Below are 17,892 nucleotides of genomic sequence, written 5' to 3' on the forward strand. Positions count from 1 at the left end.
AGGCTTGGAGGGTGACATTTGGCCCTCATGCCTGAGGTTCCCCACCCCAGTTGTGGAAAGAAGCATGTCAAAATGTCCACCTAATCCCCAGGCTGAGCCAGTCCTCACACAGCTATGGGCTTCCCAACATCCACCACCAGCTTTTCCAATAAAAATGTCCAAAGCAGCAGTAATTTCTCAAGATTTCAATCACAGAGTCCTACCAAAATGGACACCATGACCTAAAACCTCTCCTCCTTTTCTACAAGCAGCAGCATAAAGGAGACAAAATGATCGGCTCAGAAAGGCCTGCGTCAATGAAAGTCTTGATCTGGCAACAAGCAAGGCAGCTGGACAAACTGGGAAAGCAAAGGGAAAGCAAAGCAGGTGCCATTGTGGAGCAGAGCCTCTCCAGAAGAGCAGAGGGAATGGGGGTGGGGATGAGAATAATTCAGAAGCAGGCAATCCCTAAGGTAGGATGGGCATATGTCTCATGGGGTCTTCAAGGTAAGAGCCAGAACACTGATTTGAGTCAGGAAATGATCCCTGATCATTGGCTATGCTGTCTGAGGCCAGTGGGAGCTGGCACCCAGCAACTTTGGAGGGTTACAGGTTTCCAGTCCCTGCTCCGAGTCCACACAATGGCTCCTTCCTGGACATTGGCTCTCAGTTGGGTGCAAGCAAACCCAGCTGGTTGCAAGAACAATGTAGAATATTTGCATGTTCAATTAGTAATCAACAAGAGTTGATGGGACTGCGGGGAACTGGGGCCTTAGCACAGTGGTAGAGAGTGCATGCTTTGACTGCAAAAAATCCCAGCTTCAATCTCCAGAATGGGCTGGGAAAGACCTCTTTCTGAGCCCCTGGAGAGTCACTCCCAATCTATGTTGACAATGTCAAACTAGATGGACTCAGTCTAAGGCAGTTTCACAGGCTGTATATTTCTCTCCTTCTAACAGACTGGTCCTAAGCACATTATGCAGAAGTACGTTCCGCTGAAACCAGTTTAGCTTATTTTCAAAGAGTGTGTTCAGGTATGAGCGTGTAAGCCCATTAGCTATGGAAAACTCCTTAGCTGCTCTGCACAGTAGTATATGAATGGAGATTGGGTCTGCAGTGCTGAACGGATAGCTCCTTCTCCCTCAAAACTCTTCCTAGCTGTAAGTTGGTGACTTGAGAAAAAGACATCAGAATCCAGAAAACACAGAAGCTAATGGGCCTCATGACAAAGCAATTGTCGTTCAGTCAACATTGCCTAATAACATATATGGATAGGGCTGTCACCATGTTTGCCAATATCTGAGGAATTAGGAGAGAACTTTTAATCCAACAAATGTTTAATATACCAAAAGAGGGAAAGTAGCAAGGAATTGTTTTGACATAGCAGAGGTGCAAATATTTGGCGTTGATCCATTTATATATAATAAAATCTAATGTAAGTTGGATCCAAGTGTGGATGTGATTCCCAATTTTTTTTAAATTTATTTGCACCAAGCTGGAGAAATGGTGTGTGTTTTTTAAAAAAAAAATAATATTGGCCTCTATATTATTTTTAAAAATGTTTGCTTTCCCCCCTTCTTCCTCCCCATCCCCTTTTCCTTGTGTGCCCTGTCTTTTTAGACAGCTCATGGGGAGGGATTGCCTTGTTTTAACTGATTAAGGCACTCTGGAAGGTGGGGTTGAAGCACTCTGAAAATCTATACTGGAAACTAATGGGAAAAAATCGCTGATTTCAGGGATGGGGAATTTGTGGCCCTACAGCTTGTTAGACTCCAACTCCTATCAACCCCTTCTAGCATGGCCAATGCTCAGGGATGGTGAGAGATGGAGTCTTGGTGGTTTCTGCCAGGCCACAGGATTCTCACCCCTGATTTGTCCCAAGGTATCTTTTCTCTTACAACCACAGGCTAATGTAGAGCTGAGCTGAGAGTTCTCTATGAACAACTTTCATCTCAAGATGGTGTGTATGTGTTGAAGTTATAATGAAAGTCCTGATTTGGGGAGTGCGGAGGCTGGCAAAATTTACAGAAAGCTACAGAGCCTTAAAGATAAAGGTAAAGGTACCCCTGACCATTAGGTTCAGTCACAGATGACTCTGTGGCTGCAGCACTCATCTCGCTTTATTGGCCGAGGGAGCTGGCGTACAGCTTCCGGGTCATGTGGCCAGCATGACTAAGCTGCTTCTGGCGAACCAGAACAGCACACGGAAACGCCATTTACCTTCCCGCCAGAGCAGTACCTATTTATCTACTTGCACTTCATGCTTTCAAACTGCTAGGTTGGCAGGAGCAGGGACCAAACAACGGGAGCTCACCCCGTCACAGGGATTCAAACCGCTGACCTTCTGATCAGCAAGCCCTAGGCTCTGTGGTTTAACCCACAGTCCCACCAGGCATTCTCTTTTTAAACTTAGTTTTTCATCCATGGAGATCCACCTGGGTGCCCTTTCTTCTACCCAGAATTCCAAAGGGGATTCTGAGAGGAGAACAATGGTGGCTCTGCTCTTGCAGCAACAGGTGATGGCAAAACTAAGTTTCTGAAGAATGGGGTGGGAGAGACAGGGAACCTCTGACAACACTGACAGCAAGCAGGTAGCACCCCAAAATTTGATAAGAATTTCACTCGGCTCCAGGGAATGAAATTCCCCACTCCTGCTCCCCACCCATAAACAGTCTGTCAAATTGAGCAGGAGGCACTTCACCTCACCAGGACTATAAAGCCAAGTTATCTGTCCTCACTTCTCTCTGTGTATGGTCAAGCAGGTGTTTTGCATACAGAAGCTCCCAGGTTCAATCCCAGGCAGGGTTTAGAAAGACCTCCATCCGATACCCTGTAGACCAGCTTCCATCAACCTGGTTCAAAACACCAGGAGGACCCCGGGTTTACAAAGGCAGGAGTCAACAATCCTGAAGCAGACAGACCAGTTGTCTCTTCTTTTGAATCAGATGCTCTTTTGGTCTAACTAAATGTCAAGTGGCTTTTAGACTGGGGTATTTCCCAGACTTACTTGGGAGACGTCAGGGATTGAACCCAGGACCTTCCAAGTGTTCTCTGCCTGAGCTTAGGACCTTTCCTACCCTTCAATTCACCAGACTTGTAAAGAAGAGCAATGAAGCAAAGACAGATGCTCGTTAGGGCTTTCCCTGGCCCCAGGGTTGAGCCAGGAGGGACTCAAGGAGGGACTCAATTGAACCACCCCACTTCAGATTAAGCCCTGAGATGCAGATTCACCCAGCCCCCTTCACCCTGGCTCCTCCAGGCCAGTCGCAGGAGCAGAGGAGACCATGCAACACGTTCCCTTGAAGAAGCACCACAACAAAGACCCGGAAAGCAGCCCACGCACACCTTGCCTCGAATCACCAAGCGCACCGCCACCTTTTCCAACCCTCCGTCTCCACCACCAACCAGACAACCAGCCCGGTGATCAAACCAGCCAAGCTGCCCCCTGCCTCCATTTGCCTGCCATTCTTGCCTGACACAGACACACACACACACACACACACACACACAGAGAGAGAGAGAGAGAGAGAGAGAGAGAGAGAGAGAGAGAGAGAGAGAGAGAGAGAGATGCTCGTGGTGTTGAAAGTGACCTCATTTTGCCTTGGGAAGCGGATCCCCACCAAGCGACCTTGAGTGCCAGCTCCTATTAGCCATGCTTCAGAAAAGTCCCAAGCTCGGGGGGCGAAAAGAGATAGAGAGAGAGACAGAGGAACACCGTGGAGGATTGCCGAGATTTCTCAATAAATACACAAACGGGGGAAAGAAACGGGGAGGGGGGAGTCTCTTTGCTCCACAGGCACAGGAGTGTTGCACTGGCTCCTTCCACCCTTCCCAGGCCAAAGGAAGAGCGCCAAGGAGCCTGGCACAGGGAGCGATGGCTGGTGTCTGGGGCGAGCGATCTCTTACCTTGAGGAGCAAAACAAAGAGCCACAGCCGGGAGAGGCAGCTCATCGGGGCGCCGCTGCTGCTCCGTCCCTGGGCGAGATGACCCCTGACCATTGGAAAGGAGAGGCGTGGGGGGAGAAGGACCCCGAAGCAGAGCCGCCACGCCGCCTGGATGTGGAGCTCCGGCAGCAGCCAGAGCCCCAGGAGAGCCCAGGAAAGAGACGAAGCGCCTGCAGAGAGAGACACAGAGGCAGCCGGAAGGTGTGTGTGTGTGTGTGTGTGTGTGTGTGTGTGTGTGTGTGCGCGCGCGCGCCTGTGGGCTCGGCTCTCCCAACTGGGGTAACAATGGCGAGCCTTCTCGGAGCTGCGGCACCGTCAGATCCGCAGCGCAGCCTTCCCGTCTCGCTGGAGGAGACCCATCTCCTCTTTCCCCCCCACCCTCCTCGCTCCTCCTCTTCCTTTATGGCTGGAGAAGTCCGGGGTCTCCTTCCCCCTCCCCTTTCTTCCTTTCCTCCTTCAATCGCAGCTCCGGCGGCTTAAATGGCCAGGGAGTCGTCCGGGGACCGGCGATCGGCGCTGGCCAGCTGCTAGGTGCCTCCTTCTCGCGGCCACCGGCCAGGTGCGCCTTTCCCCTTCGCCGCTGCCGCCCGCGCTGGCTGTCTCGGAATGAATGGAGCGCCTTCATGCCAAGCACGCCGCCGAAAGCGGCGAGGAGACGCCCTCTACCTCGCGGGAGCCTCCGCCCTTCCCTGCGCTCCGCCCCCTCCTGCCTTGACAGAGCCATCCATACCCACGCCCCAGCCACGCACAGGCCAGTTTCCAAGGGCTTTAGCTTGCCTACCGAGTCGTTATTTGTTGTTGTTGTTGTTTAGTCGTTTAGTCTTCGTGACCCCATGGACCAGAGCACACCAGGCACACCTGTCTTCCGCTGCCTCCCGCAGCTTGGTCAAACTCATGTTGGTAGCTTCAAGAATACTGTCCAACCATCTCGTCCTCTGTTGTTCTCCTTGTGCCCTCAATCTTTCCCAACATCAGGGTATTCTCCCCGAGTCTTCTCTTCTCATGACGTGGCCAAAGTATTGGAGTCTCAGCTTCAGGATCTGTCCTTCCAGTGAGCACTCAGGGCTGATTTCCTTCAGAATGGATAGGTTTGATCTTCTTGCAGTCCATGGGACTCTCAAGAGTCTCCTCCAGCACCATAATTCAAAAGCATCAATTCTTCCGCGATCAGCCTTCTTGATGGTCCAGCTCTCACTTCCATACATCACTACTGGGAAAACCATAGCTTTGACTATACGGGCCTTTGTTGGCACTGCCTTGTCGGGGCGAAGGGGCTTGAATAACTCAGAGAAGCTACGAGCTATGCCGTGCAGGGCCACCCAAGATGGGCAGGTCATAGTGGAGAGTTTTGACCAAACGTGATTCACCTGGAGCAGGAACCGGCAAGCCACTCCAGTATCCCTGCCAAGAAAACTCCATGGACAAAGACCGAGTGGTTATACCCATCACCATATAGCCATCACCTGCTTGGATTTCCTGGCCACCGCAGGTACCAAGCCAAAGTCCTTTCCTTCTGTGTTTACTACCCTGGATGGAAAGATACCTTCCCTAGGCATGTTCGACAGGTGTACTGGAAAGCAAGTCTACTGTACAGTAGATGACAGCAAGCCTGTGGCCACTGTGAGATGAAGATGCTAGACCAGATGGGCCATCAGCCTGGTCCATCTGGTTCATCTTAGGTTCTTATGGGAGTGCTTTCGGTCTCAGGTTCTGCTTGTGGTGGGCACAGAGGTGGACAGAAGTTAGCTCCACCTGTTCCATCACCCTGGTGTGGAGCCTTAGGGGTGGAACAGGGGGGCACTGCACCTGTTATTTAGAATGGAGTGAGAGGTGGGGGTGTCAAATTTTGGGGCCCCAAAATGGGCAGGGCTCTCCTTGTGCACAGTTAGGAGGCTAGCCAAGAAGACCTGGGTCCAAGGTGCCGAAATCCCAATGGAGCAGGAAAGACTATTTATGTATGTGACCATGACTATGCAGATGTTATTGGCCCAGAGATTGAAAGAAGATAAAGTCCCTACCATAGAAGAAAGGCAGGCTGAGTTGATGGGTTATGCTTAAATGGCAAAAATGACCGGAAGAATCAGAAATCAGGAAGACCAAATTTTTAATAAGGAATGGGGAAAATTTATAATTTATCTTAAAAAACCACTGTAAACAGCTAAAATCATTAGTAGGATTGGAATAACGCTTGTAGTTTATTGGTGAAATTTTGGACATAGATCTGGATTATTATAAAAGATGCAGGAGGAAACGGTTAACAATAGGACCCACAAAGGGGGAGGAGGGGAGGACAGGAGATTCTTTGGAATCTTGTTTTTATGTTGTATGTTGGATATGTGATTGAAAAACTTTAGTCTGAAATGTGTGTGTGTGTGTGTGTGTGTGTGTGTGTGTGGTTGTTGTTGTTGTTGTTGTTTAGTCATTTAGTTGTGTCTGACTCTTCGTGACCCCATGGACCAGAGCACGCCAGGCACTCCTGTCTTCCACTGCCTCCCGCAGCTTGGTCAAACTCATGTTCGTAGTTTCGAGAACACTGTCCAACCTGGGTCCAAATCTCAAAACAACCATGACATTTACTGATGTGGGGTGGAGCCAACTCTCAGCTTAGTTGTAACATCGGGTGTACAAGAGAAGTGTGGGGTGCCAGTTCTGAAATGTTGCACGTCTCCTTAGGAACATAGGAATTTGCCTTACACTGAGTCAGACCTTTGGTCCGTGTTGCCCATTAACCCCAGCTCTCTCCATTCTCTCCCAGCCCTACCTGAAGATGCCTGTGAATGAACCTGTATCAAGATGCGGGACTCTTTCGTTCATTTTAGCCTTCCCAAGAGTGAGGTGATGATTGATTGATTGATTGATTGATTGATTGGCTGATTGGCTGACTGACTGACTGACTGACTGACTGACTGACTGAACAGCTTCTCCAAATCAAAAACAGCTTAATCAGCCCTTATATTTGAATGCCGAATGGAAAGTCAGAAGACGAAGTGTGACGATGCCTGAGGAGGGGATTAAAGCCAGCATATATTAGGAAAGGAGAAAGGGAGAGGACACCATGAGAGGTGGGATATTTATTTAATTAATTAATTGGGTTTGGGCAAAATTAATGACTCAGTGTGTCTTTTACCACTTCTACAATGGGATAAATCAGGCATCCTAGGTGAGAAGGGACAAAATTGAAAATTATTATGCTTCACCTTTTGTATGTGCTCTGTCACTGGGCTATGGCCTTCCATGATTTTTGAGGATCAACACAAAAATCATTTTAATGCATTTTTGTTGCATTGGGTGTGTTGCCCCTGTAAATTAAGGACCGCCTCCCCCCATTCGAACTGAACTGGGTCCTATGCTTATCATCAGAGGCCCTTCTCTGTGTGGCCCTTATGAGGCCCTACAGATTCAGAGGGTTGCAACACAAGAACGGGCCTTTTCTGTGGTGGCTCTCTGCCTGTGGAATGCTCTCCCCTGTGAGGCTCGCCATCATTACAGATTTTTAGGCACCAGGTGAAAATATCCCTCTTTACTTCTTGGCCATTAAATAAACTATGGCCTGTTAAATGTGGGAGGACTGTTGTTACAGAAGGGGCAGTGTGTGTATTTACTGGTAGCGTACTTAGCTAGGCTTTATTTTAGAAAACGGGTAATAGGCGGAGGGATTGGTAACAAGAGGCTGTCTGGTTTTCCCCAAGACATTTGTATTTTACATACCATAACAGGTACGTTTGACAGCTCTTTATATCCGTGCACTTTTCATAAGGAAGATGATTGGCAGCTCTCAAGTGGAGCGGTGGTGTTCATATTATTCTTATCATGTCTGGGAAAGCATCAAAATACATGGCGGGGTCTGTTGGCTTTCTCAAGAATTCAGAAGCGCACATTTTCAGTGTTTTTCCTTCTGACCTTTTGGACTTTGTTTTCCTAGCAATCCCTCCCGCTCTCACATATCCCTTTTTTAGGCTGATGACCACAATAGCTGCAATCCTGGCCCAATGAAATCAGCGGGAGTTCTGCTGCTGATTTATTTTCCTTTCTTTTTAAAAAAATATTATATATTTTTATTTAGTTTTAGGGAAAACACACACAGAAAAAAACAAGAACCCAGGAACCTGTGCCGTAGCCCTATAAAGGACAAATTGTGGTGGTGAAAGAAATTCTGAGTACAGTTCATGGAGAAATATAATCATAAATAGCTATTCGTATTGAAGCTAATATGGAGCAAAACAAGGAATTAGGAGGAAACTGTAAATAACTAGTACTTAGCAGAGGGTAGCTGTGGACCAGGGCTGGCTAACAATAACAATAACAATAACAATAACAATAACAATAACAATAACAATAAATTTATTATTTATACACCGCCCATCTGGCTGAGTTTCCACAACCACTCTGGGCAGCTCCCAACAGAATATAAAAAACAAGACACAGCATCAAACATTAAAAACTTCCCAATACAAATGTCTTCTAAAGGTAAGATAGTTGTTTATTTCCTTGACATCGTATGGGACGGCATTCCACAGGGTGGGTTCCACTACCGAGAAGGCCCTCTGCCTGGTTCCCTGTAACCTCACTTCTCGCAGTGAGGGAACCGCCAGAAGGCCCTCGGCACTGGACCTCAGCATCTGGCCTGAATGACGGGGGTGGGCCACATTAACTCATGCGCCAACATGAGCAAAGTAGAAAAATTAACCCCTTTTGTCCTCGTTCCATCCCCTTCATTATATTTATATATTTATTTATAAATACATTATTGTGTTTTATTTACTTATATCTTTTTATCTCAGTCTTATAAGAAGAAGTAAGAGTAGCATGTAAGCCCTGCGCTCTGCTACTGAGAGATGGTCCTTCCTTGTAGGAAGGCAGTAGACCCACTGGGGGCATCTTGCCATGGGCCACCTAAAATCTAGAACCAGCCCTAGGGGGTGCAGTGTGTTTGTTTAGTGTGGCAAGCAGTTTTCTTCCTGCTCACATGTGTCATTACATGAGGCATGCAATGAGTTTGCAGCTCGAAAGATTCTCAATCACACCGGATCTGCAAGGAATGGTGGGGTCTCTCCGTACATCAGTAATGTGTCTAAACACTCAAAAGCCTCATGACCTTTTGCTGCTTACACTCCCCCCCCCAAAAAAAAACCCATTGTCAGTTACTTTTGTCAGTTGCCACTTCAGCTTCTGATCAAAATCTAGCTGCAATCAAGAATGAAGAGGAGGAGACCCAGAAACAGAGCTAGTTTGGGGCATTATATATGTATATATTTTTTTAAAAAAAACATGCAGTATTCCAGTATGTTTCCATGAGCTCAGTTGGCAAGAAGAAGCAGGCAAATGGGGTAGGTGATTTTCTATTCTGGTGAGGCATTGACCCTGTCTTCAACTCTCTGGATTACCTTGTACTAGCTATTTATCTCCCCCTGCTCTCTATTTGTATCATTCAAGGCTATGTGTGCGGTCGATGGAAGACTGCTGAGGTCTTTCATTGTCAGCTCCCCCCCATTTCACCTTCTGCAAATACAGCTGTTACAGTTGTTATGTGAAATCATTAGGTCTACTTTGCAAGTCTCATTTGGGTTTCTGCACCTGCTGTAGAGAGAAGTGAGGGGTTGACCAACCTGGGAAGGTAGCCCACCTAGGAGAAGGAAAACTCTGGTCCTCAACCTCTGCTGCCTTGTGGGATATCTTCAGGAGAAGAATAGGCTAAGGAATAAACCCTACACAAATCCAGAGTGGGGTCCCTAAGTTGGTTGGGTGGCACCTTGTACGCCTCCTTTCAACAACTCCTGCAGGTGAGCTGGTGCCAAACGTCTTGCTCTGCTTTCCTTTGGACCACATGAGTGAGGCCAAGAGGAGGGTGGTCTTGTCATCCAGCCCAGGACCTCCAAACACACTGCCCAGGCTTGTGCCCCAGGGAGGTCACTTGGGTGCTGCTAACGCAGCTGTTTGACTCCACCCCCATAGGTGTGCTCCACTGTCTCTCAAGACAAGACAGATGTCAACGACAACAAAAGTATTCAGAAGCATTACTGCCCCTAACAGTTGAGACACAGCTTCTTCTTCTTCTTCTTCTTCTTCTTCTTCTTCTTCTTCGGCTATCACTCGTAGCCGAGTAAGATTGTCTTCCATAAAGACGGTTTTAACAATGAGTCTGTAAGTGATGGTGGAGGCAAATTCTAGATCCACACGTCCTTCCACAATGGGGACATTGGTTTCCGGGCAGGAGCTGATCACGGCATGGATTTGCCAAGCATGCCTTCCTCTTAGCATGTTTCTCCCTTTCGTCCTGGGTTTGAGTGTCTTCAAAGCCCATGACACCTTTGGGAAAGGCTGTTCTCCAACTGGAGCATTCTCAGGTCAGTGTTTCCCAGTTGTCAGTGTTTATACTACTTTTTAAAGATTTGCCTTGAGACAGTCTTTAAACCTCTTTTGTTGACCTCCAGCATTACGCTTTCCATTTTTAAGTTCGGAATAGAGTAGTTGCTTTGGAAGACGATCATCAGGCATCCGCACAACATGACATCATGGCTAGTAATCAAGGCTGGCTGACTGACCAAAATACCACCAGAGGAGTGTCCACCAGTAATAGCATGCAGAAAGCCCCAAGGGGCATTCCAGGGGCAGCAAGGGTCTGAAGTGACCCTCCTGCCATCACTTGATAGCATTAGGTCCTATCCCGGCCTGTTCCGGGCTTGAACAGTGGTGCTGAAGTCAGTTGACTTCCCTTCTGCCCTAGTTGGCATGAGCAGTGAGGCTGTGGATGCAGGAATGAGCTGCCACTACATTACAACCTACCACTGCCCAGCCAGGGCTTTGACTGTCCTGTTTGGCTTGTTACAGGAAAACAGTACAGCATCATCAAATCTGTCAGGGAGCAGCAACAGGTTTCTGCTCCGTCAGCTTTGCCAAAATCATCAACACATAGCAAACACACAGTTTACCTTTTTAGACTGCCTGCTGACCTGCAAATCAAAGAAGTGTCAAATGAATTACGCAGCTATGAAATAACAACAACAACAACAATTTATTATTTATACCCCACCCATCTGGCTGGGCTTCCCCAGCCACTCTGGGCGGCTTTCAACCAAATATTAAAATACAGTAATACATCAAACATTAAAAGCTTCCCTAAACAGGGCTGCCTTCAGATGTCTTCTAAAAGCCTGGTAGTTGCTGTTCTCTTTGACATCTGATGGGAGGGCGTTCCACAGGGAGGGTGCCACTACCGAGAAGGTTCTCTGCCTGGTTCCCTGTAACAGTGAGGGAACCGCCAGAAGGCCATCAGGCTGAATGATGGGGGTGGCTCCTTCAGATATACTGGTCCGAGGCCGTTTAGGGCTTTAAAGGTTAGCACCAAGACTTCGAATTGTGCTTGGAAATCTCTCATTTGAAAAGTGCATCAATAACACAACACAAAACTCCCCCCAGTTACATTTCTGGTCTAATTAAAAACAAATAAATTCAAAGAGCTTAACATAGCATGAAATTGCCTCCCATTTTCCGTTTTTGTATAGCAGAATAGGACCAGTCCCAAGTATGAATGTGCTATGTGTTACAGAGATGCCTACGAGGCTGTTGAAGTGTGTTTCTCCAAGCAGCAGCCCAGAATCGAAGGTGTTCCAAAATTGTCAGAACAATCTGATGCTTTTGGACGGATGAGGATGCTCTGATGCACCCACTCAATCAGCAGCATGCAACTCACGCCAGGCAGCCAATTAATCAATACTGTTTACAGTAGATGTCACAATGACATGAGGGAAGCCTCAGAAGACACAAACAGTGCATGCTTAAGCTGCAATAATTGAATGCAAATCTGTTTGTGAACTATCAGCGCCTGTCAGAGCAAACTGTCCATTGACATTTCCCCAGTAGTGGGAAATTTGCAGTTATGAAATATTGAAGAGCAAGGGTTCCTTGCACTGGAAATTGTAAGTAGCTAAGAGTACCACTGGGAGGAGCGCAGAGAGAAGAAATGCCATGGTTCATCTGCAGCAGCACAACTGGACGCCTTCATCTGCCTCGGCTGTAACAAAACATGTCTCTCCCATGTCAGTCTCTATAGCCACAACAGTAGATGCAACCATCCAACAGCTTGACCTCATCCCCAAAGGCACACTCCTTCCTTGTCTCCTGAGACAGACGGATGCCGACCAATCAAGAGTGAATACTCACCTTACAGTACACATTTGTCAGTATTTGCATCCTTAGTTTGGATGAACTTAGAGAGTAGTTCTTAATGATATGATTATCTCTATACATCAGAAGTGCATTTGGCACCTTCCTTGTATAGTTTTAAATATCTAAATCTGTATCTGTAATGTGCCACCCATCCCATCAAAATCTGCCATCTGATCCTTTCTATAGTGGACTACTCTATTCCGAACTTAAAAGTGGAAAGCGTCATGCTGGTGGTCAACAAAAGAGGTTTAAAGCTGTCTCAAGGCAAATCTAAAAAAATGTAGTATAAACACTGACAACAGGGAAACACTGGCCTGCGGGTGCTCCAGTTGGAGAACAGCCTTTACTAAAGGTGTCAGGGGCTTTGAAGACACTCGAACTCAGGACGCAAGGGAGAAAGGTGCTAAGAGGAAGGCATGCTTGGCAAACCCTCACCATGATCAACTCCTGCCCCAAAACCTATGTCCCCACTGTGTGGAAGGACGTGTGGATCCAGAACTGGCCTCCACAGTCACTTACAGACTCATTGTTAAAAGAGTGTTTATGGAAGACAATCTCACCAAAGAAGAAGATAAAATACGAGGTGGGAAGGACTGTGGCTCTTCCGATGTTAGAATCACAGAATTGTAGAGTTGGAAGGGACCACAAGCGTCATCTAGTCTGACCCCCTGCAATAAGGGTTTTTTCACCCCAAGTGGGGCTTGAAGCTTGAGATTAAGAGTCTCATGATTTACCGCCTGAGCTATTAGGTCAGTGTGTCAGGCAGTGGTCTTCCTCCAGAGGGCAAAGGTTGTTCTTTCCCTCTTCTGTTGGCTTGGCAGATGGATTTTGACTGATGTTCAGGGTTTGACGGATCAACATAAATGGTGTTAGAAAGCTCGCGTTTCTTTCCCCCTTTCAGTATTCATCTTTGCTCATTATTTAAGCCATCCGCATGGTTTCATCAAAAACATTCCTTGCCTCTGTTGGCATTTGGTCATAGAGTGACATGTTTCCTCCCGAGACGGGATTATTTAGATGAATATTCAAGCACGGGTGAGTGGATTTTCCCATTCTGTTACTTTCTTGTTCCACAGATTCCCTCTGCCTGCTTTCCACATTCCTGAACACTGATTTAATTGGGAATATTTCTAAAATTTACCCCTGAACTCCAGCCTGAACATTTTGCTATAACTTAAGAATACCTTGCACTTGTCTGGCATCTTTTTCAACTCTGCATTACCCAAGGGCATTGATAAAACACTGTAACAAATTAATAATTGCATCAAGGTGTCTTTTGTACAGTGTTTTATCAATGAACCCAAGTCCTCAGATGCTGTGTCCCTCTCAGGTCATCCAGCTTTTTCTGTGGTGGCACTCGATAAGTGGAATTCCTTGCCCCAAGAGATTAGTTTAGCTTTGCTTTTATTTGTGTTCCGCCAACAACTGAAAACTTTCCATTTTTAAACATGCTTTTTCTGATTTTTTTACTACTAAGCAAATTGATCTGTGACGCTGTCTCTTTTTGCTTTTGCTGCTGTTCTTATTGGACTGCTTATGATTTTTAACAGGTACATCACACTTAGCTTTTATGTTTGCTTTTATATTTAAAGGCAAGCCTAGTTAATTTGCACTTTCCAATTCAAAACGCAAAGCAAAATACAGCCATCAATTGAAATTTGTGTTTCTCCAATACAATGCGGCGCAGTTCTCAAACCAGGTATATACTAGTGCATATATTAGTGAAAATGACATACCCCCCAAAATGCATCGCATTGCAGGAAAATGTTTTGCAAAAATGTGTATATTAGGCAGAATTGCATGCAAAAGAATGCTTATATTAGAAGAAATTCGCAAGAAAATGCTGGTGAATTTTCACGATAACTTTTTTGCAAGATAAAAAAAAGATCTCCAACTGATGTGGAAATGTGAGAACTGAACTTGAGACTGGAAAAATGATAAACTGACCCAAAAAGCTGTAATGGAAAGATTCACTCATCCCTATACACCAGCTCCAAATCTCCAAGCGCATCTGTAGCTGCAGGTTCCCCGTCTATCCATCAATGTTTATGAACAACAAAGATGTTCAGAAACCATCCTTTAATTATTCCAGGGACATCATCTGCAAAGGAGGGGGAACGGAATGTGGCATAGAAAAAAATCAATATTAATGCGCCACATTAAATTAGATCAACCCCAGATTACCAAAGACATTCTATTCCATACAGTATCCTGCACATTTAATTTGTGGTTTGCTTTTCTGAATAAATTAGCGCCGTCACAGTAGAATTAATTAAATTGGCATTAAAAATATATCAACTGCTTAGTATTCTTCTGCGAGAAAGACAGGGTGGGTGGGAAACCCTGCAATGAATGTATCGTGCCCCTAGGAATAGGAATGTCATTAGCAACTAAGAAAAATTAAAGAATGCTTGCGCACACTTGGGTGACATTTACAATTAAAACCACTCATTCAGCGAGATCTCTTTATTAACTCACCATCCTGGGGAAGCTTCGCTGAATTTTGAAGAAGGGACAGAGAGACTGAAAGATGGGTGTTTATTCTTAAAAACCTTGCCAAGCTGCAGCTAGAATCCAGTTTAGCCCTGACATGCTAGCTTTCTGTGTGCGGGGGTTATTATTGCCATTCTTTCTTTTTATCTAGGACCATTCAAATATACATCTCAACTTTGCAGTCTGAAATGGCCAGAGACGGGGTCACCACCTGGAAAACCGACAGTCAAAACAGGATATTTGGAATAGAGCTTGGAAACACTTCTACCTCTTGTTTGATTATCAGAATCGGATATAGATCCAGACTTAGTTACCTTTAAAATAAGCACAGCGACATTACCAAGCCTTCCCTTCACTTAGTCAAAGTTTCCCTTTGGATCTACCTTGAGCGTGACTTTCAGTGCAATCATAATCATGTCTACTCAGAAGTAAGACCTACTGAATTCAATGCAGCTTGCTTCTAGGTAGGTTGCAGCCCAAATTTGGGTCCAACCGTATCTCTCTGGCTGCACACAAAAGAATTGCCTTTCTGGAAGGTCCATTTAGCTCAACATCCCATTTCCATATTTAATCACATAAACTACACAGTTGTGAAATGTCATGAGCAGAACATGGTGCTGATGTTTCGGAGCTCCTAGGCAGAACAGTATGGCAACAGATTTGGAACTTTGGAACTCCCTGCCCATTGAGATTATTTTGGGTGCCTGCCAAAACCCTTTTGTTCCAGCAAGTTCCCCAGGCCTATAATTTTGACAAATGATTTTACTAGGTAGGTTGTTGTTGCTGGCACCTGTTTCTCTCGGGAAACAATGAAAGAGTGTGACTTCAGGACTGAAATCAAACTATTGGAGAGTTACAGCACCTGTTGTGGCTGTAGAGACTGGTAAGTGTTCCTAAAAGTTACTGGTTTTACTTTATCTTTTGTTTTAACACAGCTTGCTTTTAATGTTTTTTTTATTTTATTTGATCTTTTATTTGGCCTTAAAAGCTGCTTAGAGATCTTTTGTTATAGTAAGTGGTATATACCGTATTGGCCCAAATATAAGCCACACCCAAATATAAGCCGCACCTTTAAAAAAATTTTTTTTGGGGGGGGGGGAGAGAATACCAGAATATAAGCTGTTTCTTTAAAATTCTGTAGGCACTCACATCTGTTCCATTTTACCATGTGTCTGTTTCAGCAGCGATATTGTAAAAACCAATTTTTGTAAGGTCACGAATTTAAGCCGCACTTTAACTTTTCGCAGTCAGAATTGGGGGGGGGGGGGAGTGAGGCTTATATTCAGGCCAATACGGTATGTTTTGTAAAAGCAAATCAATAACTTTTGATCCTGATGTGGATGAGGGCCAATTACATGGTTCTCCCCCCCCCCCCGTGGTTATGAAACAGCCAAGATTACGAAAACAAACATCAAAATATGTATTAAAAACAAGACTAAAAGCAATTGTGTATAAATGAATAGATCCAATTCAGCCCTACTTCAAAATACACAGAAAATTAAGGTCCAAAGGTCTGCATGGATATAAAAGTGTTTTTGCCTGGTGCCTAAAAGCAGATAGTGATAGTACCCTGTGTCCCTCCTTGGGACAGCATTCCTCCAGGGACAGGGAGCCACCACCGAAAAGGCCCATTCTGGTGTCACTTCGCTTGTGGGGAGACACACAGAGACGGGTCCATGCACTACATACTGAGTCACTGAGTTCCACCTATTAATAAAGGTAAAGGTACCCCTGACCATTAGGTCCAGTTGCGGACGACTCTGTGGCTGCGGCACTCATCTCGCTTTATTGGCCGAGGGAGCTGGCGTACAGCTTCCGGGTCATGTGGCCAGCATGACTAAGCCGCTTCTGGCAAAACCAGAGCAGCGCACGGAAATGCCGTTTACTTTCCTGCTGGAGTGGTACCTATTTATCTACTTGCACTTTGACGTGCTTTTGAACTGCTAGGTTGGCAGGAGCAGGGACCGAGCAATGGGAGCTCACCCCGTCGCGGGGATTCGAACCGCCGACCTTCTGATCGGGAAGCCCCAGACTCTGTGGTTTAACCCACAGCACCACCTGTGTGCCTTCCACCTATTAATACTGTACTGCATTTCCTTTTATTTGCCTTGAAACTACTGCCTTCCACTCTTGCTGACTGACCCACCCAGAAGTCATGTCTACCTGCTGCTTGATAGGAGAAGAGGCTGTAAAATCAGCTCCTAGCCCTTCCTATCAAACGAGTAAACAAGCCCATTGTAGCCTGCATTTCAATCAGCTTAAGGAAAGCCCCTCGGACAGGCAAAATATGGTTTCATTCAATCAGCTGAAGCAAAGCCTGACCAAGATCTCCTCTGAAGGCTTTGCAGCTTAAAATACCCTTGGGGGCGGGGGCGACATAGCAATTGTTTCCAAAGACAGGAAGACAGTCTGGCAAATAAAAAGGCCTGGGTGACATTTCCCCCAAATATGAATGTAGATGGCAAGTGAGATCTACAACAAAATGCTGCAGCGCTGCTGCTCAGTGTTTCAGGGTACCTCCATACGGACAACAATTTGAAGAAAGGATCTAAGCACAAACTGGGAAATTTAGCTTTGTGCCATTAAAGCGCCCATGCAGATTGCTGGGGTTGTGGGGTTTGTGTTTAATAATTATTATTATTACGGTCGTAGACCAGCGTGTGGGGTTTGTGTGTTTTTGCAGGTGTGTCCTGCAACATGCCATTGATGCATTAATACTGCATTAATGGTGGATTTATACTGGACTGTCCACACACCACTGCACACTTTATTAGTCGTTCCATAAGGCTACCCCAATGCTTCCACATTAGTGCCATCTGGAGGGGCGCTACTGCACTGCAGTGCAACGAAAACAAAACGGCAACAAAAATCTGGAACAGCTGTGGCACAAAAAGCTATAGGCATTTAGCAGAAGCAAATGGTATTGAAAGTGTGATCTTTTACAGCTGAGACTGAATCTCAGGGTTGTGACTTTGAGTCCCGCGTTGGGCAAAAGATTCCTGCATTGCAGGGGGTCGGACTAGATTACCCTTACAGTTCCATCCCACTCTATGGTTCTGTGCTTGTCTAGGATTGCCCCCAAGGCACAATAAAATGGATATCTGGAGGTTCCCAAAGCGTATACCCTAGCACAACAAATCCACTTTTAAATCGAAACTGACTTTTGCAGTTAGGAAAGTGGCGTGGGTATACAATGGAAAGCGTGGGGAGAATGGTGATTTACAGGAAGACATCTAAACACCTTGTAGTCAAATCAGGATGAATGCTTATTGCCTGAATAACCTACTCACAAACAAACCAGAACGGATA

The 17,892-nt window shown here is 46.0% G+C and overlaps 1 protein-coding gene across 2 annotated transcripts in view; it reads right to left on the reverse strand.

Annotated features, from left to right (window-relative positions):
- The window catches only part of PTPRO (protein tyrosine phosphatase receptor type O), a 138,594-nt gene extending 134,462 nt beyond the window's left edge, over nt 1–4,132 (reverse strand). For both annotated transcript variants that reach the window (XM_081879692.1, XM_081879690.1), the window contains exon 1: nt 3,886–4,132. In XM_081879692.1, coding sequence (XP_081735818.1) covers nt 3,886–3,978 — 93 coding nt within the window. In that variant the 5' untranslated portion in view covers nt 3,979–4,132. The remainder of the gene's footprint in view (nt 1–3,885) is intronic.
- Nucleotides 4,133–17,892: the final 13,760 nt, after the last annotated feature.

The sequence above is a fragment of the Podarcis erhardii genome (genome assembly GCF_964252035.2).
Source record: "Podarcis erhardii genome assembly, chromosome: 10".
Lineage (NCBI taxonomy): Eukaryota > Metazoa > Chordata > Lepidosauria > Squamata > Lacertidae > Podarcis > Podarcis erhardii.